This window comes from Mytilus edulis, chromosome 5 (assembly GCF_963676685.1).
Source record: "Mytilus edulis chromosome 5, xbMytEdul2.2, whole genome shotgun sequence".
Lineage (NCBI taxonomy): Eukaryota > Metazoa > Mollusca > Bivalvia > Mytilida > Mytilidae > Mytilus > Mytilus edulis.
In genome coordinates this window covers 97144912-97165092 of record NC_092348.1, presented here as the reverse complement: position 1 = coordinate 97165092, position 20181 = coordinate 97144912, and the positions used below count along the sequence as shown (strand labels likewise).

The window sequence follows — 20181 nt, the reverse complement described above, 5'->3', positions numbered from 1 at the left end:
ATACTTCATTACCGACTCTTAAAGGTGTCATAGCTATGATTAAAAATTCCTACTAAATAGAAAAAAATATCTACCTCCTTTTACAGATCCCCTAGAGCAAGAGAGAAATTTGATAGTAAATGGGAATTAATTAAAAACTTAGTTCACATGTGAGGAGAGATCTTTCTATTTATGTACTTACTTAAGGCTTTATATTAGTTCATGTAGAATTAATAATATGTTGATGCACATCACAACTGGACAGTGATTTGTGTGCATCTTAAAAGTACTATCTATGTTTATTGCTATTGTTATATATATATATTGATATACTAGTTTTTGTTTGATTGTATTTGAATTATCTCCTCTTGACTTAGCTTGACATTTATTATGTGACTCTGTCCAACATGTTGTCCAACATGTTATCTGTTAATGATCTCTGGTGGCCTCTCCTGGTACCTCTCATGTTTTACATCACTGTATAGGCAGTGATGCATGTGGCTATAGGAGAAGGCTGATGCAATCATTAACCTTATCAGCATATTCAGGTATTCTAATCCAGAGTGATAAAGGATGTGTATGATCCAGTAGAAAATTTAGAACAATTAGCATAACTAACTTTTTAATTTTAGACTGTTATTGAAAAATTTAATATCATTATATGTATTATGAATTAATTATATAATTATGTATCACAATATATACTTGGTGTATTTTCAGATGAAATAAAAATAAATTACAAAAAAAAATGAAAAACATGATCTTTGGTAAACGCGGTCGATATTTAAATTTTTTTTTACTAAAAAAATGGTGCCAATTTTACGTGACGGCGACTATAAACGCAACACATAAATAGTGACCAAAAAGGTACCGCTATCGCATCAGAGAAGCTAGAGAAAAAAATGAAATTTACGCATTTTCGACATTTTTTGTGGGACTTTTTTGGGGGGGGAGGGGGCTCCTGTATAAATGTCTCCTCGCAGTGCGTTCTTAAATTTATTTCAAATCAATGTGATCGTTTTCATGATGAACACTGAGCAAATAATGACAAAATTATGTAATTTTATCCACTAAACTAAGTAAAATATAATCATTAAAACTTGTCGTTGAACTCAAAATGATGATCGATGAAAAATCTGCTGATTCATATCGTATCATTCTTATTTCTGACTATCACTATGATGATGCTTTGTGAAAAATAAATAAACTTGACTTTCCGGTATACTACCATTATATTTGCCATTGTTAGTGTCATGTCCAAAGCAGAATATTAATGAAACGCATGCAATAATGTCCTTTTCAATACTTTTTGCAAGAGAACGCCATGTTTACTGCACTGTGACAAAATTTCAAATGACGTAATGCAGCCTGTGACGTCAAATGTGATTCGCCGTGATTCGACGCGAAAAAGAAGTTTGTTTGTTATTTTCTCTATTATTGTAGTGATTTTTTTTTTAAATTACCGATAAACAGAATAAAGTACTTTTTGTTTTTGATACTGACTTTATCACAGAAAATATCAGGCTCGCCTTTCGGGCTTACCTGATAAGTTACTGTGATAAAGTCAGTATCAAAAACAAAAAGTCCTTTATTCTATATACATTATCATTTTCCAACAAGATAAATAGAAATAAGAAATATTTTTAAAAGTTGTCTCAGTCTATTAAGAAGTCATGTTAATAGGTCCATTTTTTTTACAGTCAACTCAGTTACATATGGTCCAACTACCACTGCACCGACTACAGCAGCACCAACTACGTCTCAACCAACAGGTAATTATTTTGATTTTTTATGATTACATCTAATCTGTACATCTTTACCAACACTTTGTAGGGGGTGAAAAGGATGAAGAAGCCTTCTCATCCAGAATATCAGGGAAATAAATGACAAATCTTGAATACTAAATTTAGAAATAATTGCAAGGTTTTTACTTTTGCGAAAAATGCAACAGAGTTGTAAACGCAATAATAAAAATTAAAATCGCATTTAAGTCTCAAATGACAAAATCGCAATAATAAATGCACGCAATTATTTCTGAATTTAACACTATCTTATAAAATAATGCGATTTCTCTTATCATCATATAATTAAATCCTGATTTTCAAATTCCAGATGATTAGACTTTTAAACTAATCTTGAATAGACTTCTTTCATATTACCAACTTTGGATCCAGAGTTTCTATTTTTTGACTGGTTACCTTCACTGTGCTTGGACAATCTGGTACAAAGTCAAAATGGCACTCAGACATTTACATTTAAAGATGGTGCTCCATGTTTTTCCCTTATCTTTTCAGAAGGCACCTAACGTGACGGTACCCAAATTGCACCTATTTTGACAGTTTTTTCAACTACGTTTTTAACCGGTTTTTGTGACAAAAATGTCGGTTATTGATTTGGGGATGTACGGCGGGCGGGCGGCAATCAAATGTTGTCCGTGCATTAACTCATGAAACGTTCAATCAAAAGCTTTTAAAATTTTAATATGTTGTTACTGACAACTAAATGAAGGTCAAGTTCAATAATGGCGATTTTGACTTTTACCGTTCAGGAGTTATGGTTCTTGAAAGATTGAAAAATGGAGTTTCCAGTCGTGTCCGTGCATTTACGCATGAACTGTTCTACCTAAGCTTCCCAAATTTTAATATGTTGTTACTGATGACAAAATGGAGGTCAAGTTCAATAATGGCGATTTTGACTTTTACTGTTCAGGAGTTATGGTTCTTGAAAGATTGAAAAATGGAGTTTCCAGTCGTGTCCGTGCATTTACGCATGAACTGTTCTACCTAAACTTCCCAAATTTAATATGTTGTTACTGATGACAAAATGGAGGTCAAGTTCAATAATGACGATTTTGAATTTTACCGTTCAGGAGTTATGGTTCTTGAAAGATTGAAAAATGGAGTTTCCAGTCGTGTCCGTGCATTTACGCATGAACTGTTCTACCTAAGCTTCCCAAATTTTAATATGTTGTTACTGATGACAAAATGGAGGTCAAGTTCAATAATGGCGATTTTGACTTTTACTGTTCAGGAGTTATGGTTCTTGAAAGATTGAAAAATGGAGTTTCCAGTCGTGTCCGTGCATTTACGCATGAACTGTTCTACCTTAACTTCCCAAATTTAATATGTTGTTACTGATGACAAAATGGAGGTCAAGTTCAATAATGACGATTTTGAATTTTACCGTTCAGGAGTTATGGTTCTTGAAAGATCGAAAAATGGTGTTTCCAGTCGTGTCCGTGCATTTACGCATGAACTGTTTTACCAAAGCTTCCCAAATTTTAATATGTTGTTACTGATGACAAAATGGAGGTCAAGTTCAATAATGACGATTTTGACTATTACCGTTCAGGAGTTATGGTTCTTGAAAGATTGAAAAATGGTGTTTCCAGTCGTGTCCGTGCATTTACACATGAACTGTTTTACCAAAGCTTCCCAAATTTTAATATGTTGTTACTGATGACAAAATAGAGGTCAAGTTCAATAAAGAAGATTTTGACTTTTACCGTTCAGGAGTTATGGTTCTTGAAAGATTGTGAAATGGCGTTTCCATTCACGTTGTTGCATTTACTCATGAACCATTCAATCTAAGCTTTTCAAATTTTAAGATGTTGATACTGATGACAAAATGGAGTTCAAATTTGATATTGACGATTTTCACTTTCACCATTCATCAGTAATGGTTCTTGTGATATTGCCAGGACACAAATAAATATTAATAAATCCGGTTTGCTGTCGTTGTGACAGCCTCTTGTTTTTTTTATCAAGACAAACATCTCCATTTTATGTTTATTTAGTAGCCGTATCCTTCTTTATTATATATGAACACCAATTTGATTTTCAATTCATATGGAATCAGAGAAAAATTGTTCTGAACTAAACCTCCAAACCATCAATGATTCTGTAATGAGGAGTACCCAAATTGCATCCATTTGCATCGTCAAAAGTCGAATAACAGAAGAGCTTTTGTTTATTTTTTCAAATATTTTGAACAATTGGATATTTGTTCATGCTTACTCTTCTTTTTTAAAGAAATGGATACTTGAAACATATTGTATTTGCTAATTTTAAAAAGATGACGTTTTGAATTTCAGTACATTTTGCTTTTTCAGTAAACACTTCATCTGTTGATAAATACTGTAAACGTTTTGTGTATATCTAAATATATTTACCTATATTGAAAGACGTGCATACTATCGGATCATAAAAATACAACTTGTTAAGTCTCTAGGAAATCTTGTAAGATTTCCATTGCTATTTTTGCTAAATAAGTGCAATTTGGGTACTCGTTACAATTTGGGTACCGTTACGTTTGACATGTACTTTTGAGGGTGGTACTGTATGTTTTTCTCTTATCTTTTCAGAAGTTACCCTGACATGTACATTTGAAGATGGTGCTCCATGTTTTTTGGTTGAAGCTACAAATGATGATTTTGATTGGACTCTTAGAAGTGTAAGTCAAAGTAAAAAGATTTTATTCATGTAAAATCCAAAATATAGATTGTCATCAACAAACAAACTAAAAACAAACATTTATCATTACAATCAATTACATTACAAATGCATAAGATGATAGAATTTATATGTTTAATATATCAGTACACTACATAAAAAGAAATATAAACAGATATACTGTAAATTCAATTTTTGTATTGATGATCAAATAGCCTCGGTATTACTTCATCATGAACAGATTTATAATTTAGTCTTAGATGCCTGGGTATTACTTCATCATGAACAGATTTATAATTGAGTCTTAGATGCCTGGGTATTACTTCATCATGAACAGATTTATAATTTAGTCTTAAATGCCTGGGTATTACTTCATCATGAACAGATTTATAATTTAGTCTTAGATGCCTTGGTATAACTTCATCATGAACAGATTTATAATTTAGTCTTAGATGCCTGGGTATTACTTCATCATGAACAGATTTATAATTTAGTCTTAGATGCCTCGGTATTACTTCATCATGAACAGATTTATAATTTAGTCTTAGATGCCTGGGTATTACTTCATCATGAAGAGATTTATAATTTAGTCTTGGATGCCTGGGTATTACTTCATCATGAACAGATTAATAATTTAGTCTCAGATGCCTCGGTATTACTTCATCATGAACAGATTTATAATTTAGTCTTAGATGCCTGGGTATTACTTAATCATGAACAGATTTATAATTTAGTCTTTAGATGCATGGGAATAACTCCATCATGAACAGATTTGTAATTTCATCTTAGATGCCTTGGTATTACTTCATCATGAACAGATTTATGATTTAGTCTTAGATGCCTGGGTATTACTTCATCATGAACAGATTTATGATTTAGTCTTAGATGCCTGGGTATTGCTTCATCGTGAACAGATTTATTATTTAATCTTAGATGCCTTGGTATTACTTCATCATAAACAGATTTATAATTTAGTCTTAAATGCCTTTATATTACTTCATCATAAACAGATTTATAATTTAGTCTAAGATGCCTATATATCTAGGTGTAACTTCATCATGAACAGATTTATAATTTAGTCTTAAATGCCTGGGTATTACTTCATCATGAACAGATTTATAATTTAGCGTAGATGCCTGGGTATTACTTCATCATGAACAGATTTATAATTTAGTCTTAGATGCCTGGGTATTACTTCATCATGAACAGATTTATAATTTAGTCTTAGATGCCTTGGTATAACTTCATCATGAACAGATTTATAATTTAGTCCTAGATGCCTCAGTATTACTTCATCATGAAAAGTTTATAATTTGTCTTTGTTTTTCCTTCATTATTCAAAATTAGTTTGTAGGTTTTCTCGTTTTAATTGTTCCACATCTACTTTTTTATAAGGGCTAGACGATATTTCCCTTCAAAGCAGGTTTAAAAAAAAGAATAACAAGTAATACATTTAATGCTTCTGAAGTGCTCCTCTGGATTTACTTCTTCAGGAACACTTAAAACTGAATATTTGAAAGCCAAGGATGTATAAGTACCCAAACAGTTGAAGAGTTATATGACCAAAACATACCTAAAATAGCCAAATCTATCTAAGGTTATCTATGCCTCAGGGAGTTATAATGGGACAATTATAGAAATTTTTGTTCTAAATTTTGACTGTAAGACTGAAAGAGTCATTAAAAAGGTATATACATATAGAAACATTCTTTAAAGATAATTTAAAGTACTTTATGTATGTAATTATATATAGAGAAGCACTCCATCTGGGGGCACTGGACCACAATCAGCTGTAGAAGGTAGTAAATACAAGTATGTAGAAGTTTCTTCACCAAGAGCTAGCAACGATGTGGCTAGGTTGGAATCGTCAATGAACTTAAATGGTAAATTATATATTATTTGTTTTAAGGAATTATCAATAAAACGATTTTCTGTGAAATATAGATATAGGAAGATGTTGTGTGAGTGCCAGTATGATATAACTTATTATAGAAATAAAATCATTATATACACCAGGATTAAATTTTGTATTTACATCAGACGTGCATTTCGTCTACAAAAGACTCATCAGTGACACTCGAATTCAAAAAAAGTTTAAAAGGCCAAATAACATATATAAAGTTGAAGAGCATTGAGCACCAAAATTCCTAAAAGTTTTGACCAATGAGAATATGCTAGTCTTTCTGTAAAAACCAGTAAAATGCAACCAGAAGAAAGTAAACATCTCATGAATAAAGAGAATATGCTAGTCTTCCCTTGAAAACAGTATAAAATCAAAAAGATGAAGAAAAAAATATTTGCTAGCCCTCCGTTAAAAACAGTACAAAATCAAAAAGTAAAGAACGAAAAATTTGCTTATTTGATCTTTAAAAAAGAATTTCAGCAATTTGTTATTAAATATAGAATATATTGGGTTTTTTTCCTTAACAGCAGGTGACTATTGTTTGACTTTTCAATATCACATGTTTGGTTTGGATACAATGGGAGATCTCAAAATATCAACCGGAGTTAAAGCCCCTGAAAATGAAGTATTTATAGAATCTGGTAACCTTGGTGACCAGTGGAACAAGGGAATGGTTACAATTACTGGTGCTGCAGGAATGAAGGTTTGTTTGTATACAATTAGATGTCTTATATAAATGATATAAATTAGGTTCTGGATGGGATTATAAAATAGAGAACAAGATTTATAGAATAAAAGGTAAAAAAATAATGAATAGAGAAAAATGGACAAAAAAAATTTTGTATGGTCCACAGAGCTATAAATTAACCATTATGTCTTATTTACGAACCTCTATAAAAAGAGAAAATGTGACGGGCAGAAATTTGTAGAAGATTGAGCTCTACTTATTGTGTTTTTTAAGTCAAAACTGTTGAACATCTTTCATTGGTGTTGAAGCCCCTTAATTATGAATTTGCCCATTTTTTTTACTTTTGCCTTTTATCTTGAAAATTATAAAAAATGGATAGAGAGAAAATTACAATTATGAAAATTATCAACAAGACAATTTGTATATTAAATAACTCCAATGGCTGAAATGGTCAAACAACTAGTTATTTGAGATATTGTCTTTCAATGACGAATGCCCCCTAAACAATTTCTTTGAATTTGAATAAAATATTAAGGAAATTATCACTGATACATAAATTATAATAATAAACTACTGTAGAAACATTAATTTTTGTGGGGTTAAGTGTTTGTGGTTTTGTCTATATATAAGATTTAATGGGGATTTAATTTTGTGGTTTTGTCTATAAATAAGATTTAATGGGGATTTAATTTTGTGGTTTTGTCTCTATATAAGATTTAATGGGGATTTAATTTTGTGGTTTCCATTAAATGGAAGTGATAGTATATGAAAGTCAATTTTCGTAGAGTTTTTAAATTCATGGATATATTCTTTCCACTTAAATTCAATCCACCACAAAATTTCTGCTTTTACAGTAGTTAATTTTTTGATGCAGAAGATTCATTATTTTTCATTTAGTTCCTATTTTCGTTGGATGTTCTACAAAGTATAAATTATCTGAGGACTTTGTAAAAAATAAATCAAATATCCATGAAAAAACATTTTTAATTCATCACCATTTATTGAACTTCACTGAAAATAAATTAATTCACAAAAATTAGACTTTTTGGCTAAAATCAAATATCAATTACCATCAATTTTTTTTTTTACCAAGATATAATAAGGTGATTTAATTTTACAAGTTTTTTATCTTTCAGTTATTTATAGAGGCTAATAAAGTAACATCATGGAAAGGAGATATTGCTATAGATGATATACAACTAATGCCCGGAGCATGTGCTGGTGGTATGCTAATTATTATGGTTAGGGTTAGGGTTGGGGAGATATTGCTATAGATGATATACAACTAATGCCTGGAGCATGTGCTGGTGGTATGTTAATTATTATGGTTAGGGTAAGGGTTAGGGAGATATTGCTATAGATGATATACAACTAATGCCTGGAGTGTGTGCTGGTGGTATGTTAATTATTATGGTTAGGGTTAGGGTTAGGGAGATATAACTATAGATGATATACAACTAATGCCTGGAGCATGTGCTGGTGGTCTGTTAATTATAGTGGTTAGGGTTAGGGAGATATTGCTATAGATGATATACAACTAATGTCTGGAGTGTGTGCTGGTGGTATGTTAATTATTGTGGTTAGGGTAAGGGTTGGGGAGATATTGCTATAGATGATATACAACTAATGTCTGGAGCGAGTGCTGTTGGTATGTTAATTAGAGTGGTTAGGGTTAGGGTTAGGGAGATATTGCTATAGATGATATTCAACTAATGCTTTGAGTGTGTGCTGGTGGTATGTTAATTATAGTGCTTAAGGTTAGGGTTAGGGAGATATTGCTATAGATGATATACAACTAATGCCTGGATTGTGTGCTGGTGGTATGTTAATTATTGTGGTTAGGGTTAGGGTTAGGGAGATATTGCTTAGATGATATACAACTAATGCCTTGAGTGTGTGCTGGTGGTATGTTAATCATTATGGTTAGGGTTAGGGAGATATTGCTATAGATGATGTACAACTAATGCCTGGATAGTCTGCTGGTGGTATGTTACCTATTGTGGTTAGGGTTAGGGTTAAGGAGATATTGCTATAGATGATATACAACTAATGCCTGGAGTGTGAGCTGGTGGTATGTTAATTATTGTGGTTAGGGTTAGGGTTAGGGAGATATTGCTATAGATGATATACAACTAATACCTGGAGCGTGTGCTGGTGGTATGTTAATTATTGTGGTTAGTGTTAGGAAGATATTGCTATAGATGACATACAACTCATGTCTGGAGTGTGTGCTGGTGGTATGTTAATTATAGTGGTTAGGGTAAGGGTTAGGGAGATATTGCTATAGATGATATACAACTAATGCCTGGAGCATGTGCTGGTGGTATGTTAATTATTATGGTTAGGGTAAGGGTTAGGGAGATATTGCTATAGATGATATACAACTAATGCCTGGAGTGTGTGCTGGTGGTATGTTAATTATTATGGTTAGGGTTAGGGTTAGGGAGATATAACTATAGATGATATACAACTAATGCCTGGAGCATGTGCTGGTGGTCTGTTAATTATAGTGGTTAGGGTTAGGGAGATATTGCTATAGATGATATACAACTAATGTCTGGAGTGTGTGCTGGTGGTATGTTAATAATTGTGGTTAGGGTAAGGGTTAGGGAGATATTGCTATAGATGATATACAACTAATGTCTGGAGCGAGTGCTGTTGGTATGTTAATTAGAGTGGTTAGGGTTAGGGTTAGGGAGATATTGCTATAGATGATATTCAACTAATGCTTTGAGTGTGTGCTGGTGGTATGTTAATTATAGTGCTTAAGGTTAGGGTTAGGGAGATATTGCTATAGATGATATACAACTAATGCCTGGAGTGTGTGCTGGTGGTATGTTAATTATTGTAGTTAGGGTTAGGGTTAGGGAGATATTGCTTAGATGATATACAACTAATGCCTTGAGTGTGCTGGTGGTATGTTAATCATTATGGTTAGGGTTAGGGAGATATTGCTATAGATGATATACAACTAATGCCTGGATAGTGTGCTGGTGGTATGTTACTTATTGTGGTTAGGGTTAGGGTTAAGGAGATATTGCTATAGATGATATACAACTAATGCCTGGAGTGTGTGCTGGTGGTCTGTTAATTATTATGGTTAGAGTTAGGGTTAAGGAGATATTGCTATAGATGATACACAACTAATGCCTGGAGCAGGTGCTGGTGGTATGTTAATTATTATGGTTAGGGTTAGGGTTAGGGAGATAATGCTATAGATTATATACAACTAATGCCTGGAGCGTGTGCTGGTGGTATGTTAATTAGTATGGTTAGGGTAAGGGTTAGGGAGATATTGCTATAGATGATATACAACTAATGCCTGGAGCGTGTGCTGGTGGTATGTTACTTATTGTAGTTAGGGTTATAGTTAGGGAGATGTTGCTATAGATGATATACAACAAATGCCTGGAGTGTGTGCTGGTGGTATTTTAGTTATTATGATTAGGGTTAAGGAGATATTGCTAAGATGATATACAACTAATGCCTGGAGCATGTGCTGGTGGTATGTTAATTATTGTGGTTAGGTTAGGGCTAAGGAGATATTGCTATAGATGATATACAACTAATGCCTGGAGCATGTGCTGGTAGTATATTACTTATTGTAGTTAGGGTTATAGTTAGGGAGATGTTGCTATAGATGATATACAACAAATGCCTGGAGTGTGTGCTGGTGGTATTTTAGTTATTATGATTAGGGTTAAGGAGATATTGCTATAGATGATATACAACTAATACCTGGAGTGTGTGCTGGTGGTATGTTAATTATTATGGTTAGGGTTAGGGTTAGGGAGATAATGCTATAGATGACATACAACTAATACCTGGAGCATGTGCTGGTGGTATGTTTATTATTATGGTTAGGGTTAGGGTTAAGGAGATATTGCTATAGATGATATACAACTAATGCCTGGAGTGTGTGCTGATGGTATGTTAATTATAGTGCTTAGGGTTAGGGTTAAGGAGATATTGCTATAGATGATATACATCTAATGCCTGGAGCATGTGCTGGTGTTATGTTAATTATTATGGTTAGAGTTAGGGTTAAGGAGATATTGCTATAGATGATATACAACTAATGCCTGGAGTGTGTGCTGGTGGTATGTTAATTATTGTGGTTAGGGTTAGGGTTAGGGAGATATTGCTATAGATGATATACAACTAATGCCTGGAGCGTGTGCTGGTGGTATGTTAATTATTGTGGTTAGTGTTAGGAAGATATTGCTATAGATGACATACAACTCATGTCTGGAGTGTGTGCTGGTGGTATGTTAATTATAGTGGTTAGGGTAAGGGTTAGGGAGATATTGCTATAGATGATATACAACTAATGCCTTGAGTGTGCTGGTGGTATGTTAATCATTATGGTTAGGGTTAGGGAGATATTGCTATAGATGATATACAACTAATGCCTGGATAGTGTGCTGGTGGTATGTTACTTATTGTGGTTAGGGTTAGGGTTAAGGAGATATTGCTATAGATGATATACAACTAATGCCTGGAGTGTGTGCTGGTGGTCTGTTAATTATTATGGTTAGAGTTAGGGTTAAGGAGATATTGCTATAGATGATACACAACTAATGCCTGGAGCAGGTGCTGGTGGTATGTTAATTATTATGGTTAGGGTTAGGGTTAGGGAGATAATGCTATAGATTATATACAACTAATGCCTGGAGCGTGTGCTGGTGGTATGTTAATTAGTATGGTTAGGGTAAGGGTTAGGGAGATATTGCTATAGATGATATACAACTAATGCCTGGAGCGTGTGCTGGTGGTATGTTACTTATTGTAGTTAGGGTTATAGTTAGGGAGATGTTGCTATAGATGATATACAACAAATGCCTGGAGTGTGTGCTGGTGGTATTTTAGTTATTATGATTAGGGTTAAGGAGATATTGCTAATATGATATACAACTAATGCCTGGAGCATGTGCTGGTGGTATGTTAATTATTGTGGTTAGGTTAGGGCTAAGGAGATATTGCTATAGATGATATACAACTAATGCCTGGAGCATGTGCTGGTAGTATATTACTTATTGTAGTTAGGGTTATAGTTAGGGAGATGTTGCTATAGATGATATACAACAAATGCCTGGAGTGTGTGCTGGTGGTATTTTAGTTATTATGATTAGGGTTAAGGAGATATTGCTATAGATGATATACAACTAATACCTGGAGTGTGTGCTGGTGGTATGTTAATTATTATGGTTAGGGTTAGGGTTAGGGAGATAATGCTATAGATGACATACAACTAATACCTGGAGCATGTGCTGGTGGTATGTTTATTATTATGGTTAGGGTTAGGGTTAAGGAGATATTGCTATAGATGATATACAACTAATGCCTGGAGTGTGTGCTGATGGTATGTTAATTATAGTGCTTAGGGTTAGGGTTAAGGAGATATTGCTATAGATGATATACATCTAATGCCTGGAGCATGTGCTGGTGTTATGTTAATTATTATGGTTAGAGTTAGGGTTAAGGAGATATTGCTATAGATGATATACAACTAATGCCTGGAGTGTGTGCTGGTGGTATGTTAATTATTGTGGTTAGGGTTAGGGTTAGGGAGATATTGCTATAGATGATATACAACTAATGCCTGGAGCGTGTGCTGGTGGTATGTTAATTATTGTGGTTAGTGTTAGGAAGATATTGCTATAGATGACATACAACTCATGTCTGGAGTGTGTGCTGGTGGTATGTTAATTATAGTGGTTAGGGTAAGGGTTAGGGAGATATTGCTATAGATGATATACAACTAATGCCTTGAGTGTGCTGGTGGTATGTTAATCATTATGGTTAGGGTTAGGGAGATATTGCTATAGATGATATACAACTAATGCCTGGATAGTGTGCTGGTGGTATGTTACTTATTGTGGTTAGGGTTAGGGTTAAGGAGATATTGCTATAGATGATATACAACTAATGCCTGGAGTGTGTGCTGGTGGTCTGTTAATTATTATGGTTAGAGTTAGGGTTAAGGAGATATTGCTATAGATGATACACAACTAATGCCTGGAGCAGGTGCTGGTGGTATGTTAATTATTATGGTTAGGGTTAGGGTTAGGGAGATAATGCTATAGATTATATACAACTAATGCCTGGAGCGTGTGCTGGTGGTATGTTAATTAGTATGGTTAGGGTAAGGGTTAGGGAGATATTGCTATAGATGATATACAACTAATGCCTGGAGCGTGTGCTGGTGGTATGTTACTTATTGTAGTTAGGGTTATAGTTAGGGAGATGTTGCTATAGATGATATACAACAAATGCCTGGAGTGTGTGCTGGTGGTATTTTAGTTATTATGATTAGGGTTAAGGAGATATTGCTAATATGATATACAACTAATGCCTGGAGCATGTGCTGGTGGTATGTTAATTATTGTGGTTAGGTTAGGGCTAAGGAGATATTGCTATAGATGATATACAACTAATGCCTGGAGCATGTGCTGGTAGTATATTACTTATTGTAGTTAGGGTTATAGTTCGGGAGATGTTGCTATAGATGATATACAACAAATGCCTGGAGTGTGTGCTGGTGGTATTTTAGTTATTATGATTAGGGTTAAGGAGATATTGCTATAGATGATATACAACTAATACCTGGAGTGTGTGCTGGTGGTATGTTAATTATTATGGTTAGGGTTAGGGTTAGGGAGATAATGCTATAGATGACATACAACTAATACCTGGAGCATGTGCTGGTGGTATGTTTATTATTATGGTTAGGGTTAGGGTTAAGGAGATATTGCTATAGATGATATACAACTAATGCCTGGAGTGTGTGCTGATGGTATGTTACTTATAGTGCTTAGGGTTAGGGTTAAGGAGATATTGCTATAGATGATATACATCTAATGCCTGGAGCATGTGCTGGTGTTATGTTAATTATTATGGTTAGAGTTAGGGTTAAGGAGATATTGCTATAGATGATATACAACTAATGCCTGGAGTGTGTGCTGGTGGTATGTTAATTATTGTGGTTAGGGTTAGGGTTAGGGAGATATTGCTATAGATGATATACAACTAATGCCTGGAGCGTGTGCTGGTGGTATGTTAATTATTGTGGTTAGTGTTAGGAAGATATTGCTATAGATGACATACAACTCATGTCTGGAGTGTGTGCTGGTGGTATGTTAATTATAGTGGTTAGGGTAAGGGTTAGGGAGATATTGCTATAGATGATATACAACTAATGCCTGGAGCGTGTCTGGTGGTATGTTACTTATTATGGTTAGGGTTAAGGTTAAGGAGATATTGCTATAGATGATATACAACTAATGCCTGGAGTGTGTGCTGGTGGTATGTTAACTATTATAGTTAGGGTTAATGAGATATTGCTATAGATGTTATACAACTAATGCCTTGAGTGTGTGCTGGTGGTATATGGAACGCCGTAGCTGCCTTATGTGTACTTGTTTTTAGATACGCTTATACTTTTCAATATATACACATAGTTTTTCTATATATGCACATACTTTTTCTCTATATGCACATAGTTTACTTTATATGCACATAGTTTTTCTATATATGCACATAGTTTTTCTATATATGCACATAGTTTTACTATATATGCACATACTTTTTCTCTATACGCACATACTTGTTCTCTATATGCACATAGTTTACTTTATATGCACATAGTTTTTTTCTATATGCACATCTGTTACTTATTCGTTTTTAATGCGCGGAGTATACGGTTGCACTTTGAATTAAATCGTTTTTCAATTGTGTTCATGTCTCTGGTGGTAACAATGTGTTCTTACAGATGAAATGACCCTATAAGCGCGATTGCAACCGTTCCAGTGCTCGGTTAATACCCTGTTACTTATTCACTTATAATACGTTTGTTGTACGTTGCACCTTTTAAAAAAGGATTTTCAATTGTGTCCGTGTCTTTGATGGTAACAATGTGTTTTAAAAAATGAAATTACCCTATTAGCGCGCATGTACCCGTTCCAGCGCTCGGTTAATACCCTGTTACCTATTCACTTATAATACGTTTGTTGTACGTAGAACCTTTTAGAAAAGGATTTTCAATTCAGTTCATATCTCTGGTGGTAATAATGTTTTCTAAGAGATGAAATGACCCTATTAGCGCGCATGCACCAGTTCCAGCGCTCTGTTAATACCATGTTACCTATTCACTTTGAATACGTTTGTTGTACGTTGCACCTTTTAGAAAAGGATTTTCAATTTTGTCCATGTCTCTTGTGGTAACAATGTGTTCTTAGAGATGAAATTACCCTATTAGCACGCAAGTACCCGTTCCAGCGCTCGGTAAATAACCTGTTACCTGTTATATAAAATTAAAGTATTTACATGTGTCTGCTTTTGCACATATTTTCCTTGGAGAACCCTGACAAATATGGTTGAAAATCAAATATGATGAATAAAAGATAAAAATTTGCTCTTCTTAATGAACATTTATCATTGTCATAGAAAATTGTAGATTAAAGCAATGTCCCTATTTTTTGGTGGCAGCTTTGTGACAAGTACAGCTTTCTCTTAAATGTTAAATTTACTATTCTAATAAATTCAAACTCTGAATGTTTACACTGGCATTACACATGGAATATTTAAACAAAATCATCCAAAACGTACAAACAAAAATAAGTCTGAACATACTACACTACACATAAAAAGTATTACAAACGTATTATAAGCGAATAAGTAACGAATAGGTAACAGGGTATTAACCGAGCGCTGGAACGGGTACATACGCAGTAATAGGGTTATTTCATCTCTAAGAACACATTGTTACCACCTGAGACATGGACATAATTGAAAATCCTTTTCTAAAAGGTGCAATGTACAACAAACGTATTATAAGTCAAAAGGTAACGAATAGGTAACAAATAGGTAACAGGGTATTAACCGAGCGCTGGAACGGGTACATACGCGCTAATAGGGTCATTCAATCTCTAAGATCACATTGTTACCACCAGAGACATGAACACAATTGAAAATCCTTTTCTAAAAGGTGCAACGTACAACAAACGTATTATAAGTGAATAGGTAACGAATAGATAACAGGGTGTCAACCGAGCGCTGGAACGGGTACATGCGCGCTAATAGGGTCATTTCATCTCTAAGAACACATTGTTACACCAAGAGACATGGGCACAATTGATTTTTTTTTTAAAAGGTGCAACGTACAACAAACGTATTATAAGTGAATAAGTAACAGGGTATTAACCGAGCACTGGAACGGTTGCAATCGCGCTTATATGGTCATTTCATCTGTAAGAACACATTGTTACCACCAGAGACATGAACACAATTGAAAAACGATTTAATTCAAAGTGCAACCGTATACTCCGCGCATTAAAAACGAATAAGTAACAGATGTGCATATAGAGAAAAACTATGTGCATATAAAGTAAACTATGTGCATATAAAGTAAACTATGTGCATATAGAGAACAAGTATGTGCGTATAGAGAAAAAGTATGTGCATATATAGTAAAACTATGTGCATATATAGAAAAACTATGTGCATATAAAGTAAACTATGTGCATATAGAGAAAAAGTATGTGCATATATAGAAAAACTATGTGCATATATTGAAAAGTATAAGCGTATCTAAAAACAAGTACACATAAGGCAGCTACGGCGTTCCATAGTGGTATGTTAATTAAAGTGGTTAGGGTTAGGGTTTGGGAGATATTGCTATAGATGATATACAACTAATGCCTAAAGCGTGTGCTGGTGGTATGTTACTTATTGTTATATCATGTTTACTATACCACATCTAGTATATCAAAAAGAAGATGGGGTATGATTGCCAATGAGACAACTATCCACAAAAGACCAAAATGACACAAACATTAACAACTATAGGTCACCGTTCGGCCTTCAACAATGAGCAAAGACCATACCGCATATTCAGCTATAAAAGGCCCCGATAAAACAATGTAAAACAATTCAAACAAGAAAACTAACGGCCTTATTTATGTAAAAAAAATAAACGAAAAACAAATATGTAACACATAAACAAACGACAACCACTGAATTACAGGCTCCTGTAGGATCTAGGATTTGTTTCTGTAAATAACCTTCCAATCAAGGCACACCTCCTGTTACACAACTAAAGCCTGGAGCGTGTGCTGGTGGTATGTTAATTATTGTAATATTATGTTTACTATACCACATCTGGGATCTGTTTCATTTTCTGTAAATAAAATTTAGAATGGAAATGGGGAATGTGTCAAAGAGACAACCACCCAATCATAAAGCAGACAATAGCTGAAGTCCACCAATGGGTCTTCAATGCAGCAAGAAACTTCCGCACCCGGAGGCGCCCTTCAGCTGGCCCCTAAACAAATATATATAACTAGTTCAGTGATAATGGGCGTCATACTAAACTCTGAATTATACACAAGAAACTAAAATTAAAAATCACAAGACTAACAAAGGTCAGATGCTCCTGATTGCGGACAGGCGGGGTTAAACATGTTTTATTTTTTAGATCTCAACCCTCCCCCTATACCACTAGCCAATGAAGAAAAAACAAACGCACAACAATACACACGGTAAAACCCAGTATAAGAGAAATCAGAGTCAATAACCTGCCAATCAAGGCACACATCCTGGAGTACAGTATATTAAAATGTTTAGTATATTCACTGAATATCCTCCATCGAGTATTTTCATCAGATCCACACTAATAAAAGTTCTTTATCCACACATACAATAATTATGTCCAATCTTAAAATCTAAAAGTAATTTTGTAAATCGCATTTTAGATATGTGTGTATTGCCAAGAGACGATCCGACTACACTGCAGCATTTACTCATGTTTAAAACCACATTTTCTTTAGACCAGAAAAACATGTTTTAACTGTTCTAGAGTTATGCCTTTTACAAATGAAATAATTGCTGAATGTTTTGTTTCCATTCTCTAACTTAGGTTTGCCTCAACCAAACGTTATGAAACTTTTACAAATGCTTATTACCACTAAACATAGATCACTTCAACTGTTCTAGAATTATGCCCCTTTACAAATGAAATAGTTGCTGATTTTTTTGTTTCCGTTCTCTTACTTTAGTTTGCCTCAACCAAATATTATGAAACTTATACACAATGCTTATAAAGACAAAACACAAATCAAGTACAAATTAGAGTAGCATCTCTTTTAACATTCTCAGTTATGTCCCTTTATAACTTATATCATATGCAAGCAAGGGCATCATCTGTGTCCCATGGACACAATCACCATTTATTCTTTTAAAAACTATGGAAAAATAACAAGGATTTTTCAAGATTTTAAAAAATAGCCTTTAAAATTAATGTAATAATATTATAAAAAAAAAAAGTGGGAGTAAATTGGATAAAAGTAGTTAATTAGAATATGTGACCTTAAATAAAAAATACCAGAGTAGGGAATATCCTTTAAATAGTAAAATTTAGACCATGGGAAAATAAACCACTTTATGGTAAGAATTTAAAAGTTTTATATAAAATAGAGAATGGAAATGGGGAATGTGTGAAAGAGACAACAATGTGACCAAAGAGCAGACAACAGCTAAAGACCACAATTGGGTCTTCAACGATGTGAGAAACACCAGCACCTGGAGGCATGCTTCAGCTGGCCCCTAAACAAAACTTTATACTAGTTCAGTGATAATGAATGTTATACTCAACTCCAAAATATACACAAGAAACTAAAATTAAAAATCATACAAGACTAAAAAAGGCCAGAGGCTTCTGGCTTGGAACAGACACAGAAATGTGGCAGGGTTAATGTTAATCTATATAGCTTGTAAAACTTACTGTTATAATATTATGTAAGGGTAAATTTTATTGGCACTATGTGGAAGAAAATAGAGAATTTTTAATATCTGACATTAAGTAAAAATTACCAGAGTAGGGAACATCCGTTAAATACCACTTACTGGTGAGTGTTATAAAGTTATTATTTTTTCTGGTATGTTTGTCTGTTCCTCCGTCTGTTCATCCATCTGTTCTGCTTCAGGTTAAACTTTTGGTCGAGGTTATTTTTTTTGATGAAGTTGAAGTTCAATCAACTTAAAATTTAGTACACATGTTCCCTATAATATGATCTTTCTCATTTCAATGCCTAATTTTGTACCCTAATTTCAAGATCCACTGAACATAGAAAATGCTAGTTCGATTGGGGCTTCAGTGTACTACGGACACATTCTTATTTTATGTTTATTAATATATATATGTTGGTTATTTTTTTTTTTTAGTGAGTCCATGTGACAACAGTCCTTGCCAAAATGGTGCATCCTGTTCAGAAACAACAACAGCCATTGGTTACACCTGTTCCTGTCTGGGTGGATTTATGGGACAAAATTGTGCAGTTGGTAAGTCAGAAATGGACTAGAAGTAGAACATTTTTTAAATAGACGGGCTATCACAGGAAGAAAAGACCTGCAAAAATCTAGATCAATCAACAGTCATCATTCATCAATTCTCAACTGAAAATACATTTATTGTTTTAGATTTTTGTAGATTGGGATATTTTTACTGTATGGAATTTGCAAAACTAAAATGTTTCACTTAAAATTTTGTTAACATACTTGCATGTATATTGCGTTTTTTGGGAAAGACGGCTTCCCTAATCGGGTTGGCCAGAGTATCATTCCCTCACGTCAATCATTTTGTTTTGATAGTTTGGAAACCCCCTCAAAATGTCATACTGAAATTGATGACAAGGAGAACAGATTGATTTTAAATATATTTTTTACACATTTTCCTTCTGTTTCTCGTGAAATTATCGTATATTGAGCTTTCCCTTACATTATATACGTTTCTTTTACAGTCCGGGAAAATCAGTATTACGAAATATTCTAAATATATCTAACCTAGTGACGTCATTGTTGGAATGCCACTCTACACAGGGATATTATTCATTATAAAAATCATTCACAGTATTTGTATACTAATTTAAAATATGTATTTAAAATCCGTATTTGTTAAATTTAAACATAATGATGTTTGCTGTAGTGTAGATGATCTACACACCAACATGCAATGCTTTAATCTGAGGCTATAATCAGATAATTTGTAGGTCAACTTTCGAGGTAAACAATGTGAATGGGGATACATGAGATTGGGGAGAGAAACTGCAGTTTTCATTGTTTCTGTAAAGTTCTGTTTTTAGAATCTTCTTCCAATTCAGGAGCAC

At 33.8% G+C, this 20181-nt stretch overlaps 1 protein-coding gene across 10 annotated transcripts in view; it reads left to right on the top strand.

Moving 5' to 3' along the window:
* Positions 1-20181, top strand: part of LOC139524914 (MAM and LDL-receptor class A domain-containing protein 1-like) — a 228158-nt gene that overhangs the window by 157282 nt on the left and 50695 nt on the right. For 5 of the 10 annotated variants that reach the window (XM_071320086.1, XM_071320089.1, XM_071320085.1 and 2 more), the window contains 6 exons: positions 1680-1751; positions 4343-4431; positions 6184-6313; positions 6861-7036; positions 8158-8245; positions 19241-19357. In XM_071320086.1, coding sequence (XP_071176187.1) covers positions 1680-1751; positions 4343-4431; positions 6184-6313; positions 6861-7036; positions 8158-8245; positions 19241-19357 — 672 coding nt within the window. Of the gene's footprint in view, positions 1-1679; positions 1752-4342; positions 4432-6183; positions 6314-6860; positions 7037-8157; positions 8246-10757; positions 10775-13625; positions 13643-19240; positions 19358-20181 lie in introns of all 10 variants that reach the window. The other 5 variants (XM_071320083.1, XM_071320084.1, XM_071320088.1 and 2 more) reach the window with 5 other exon arrangements.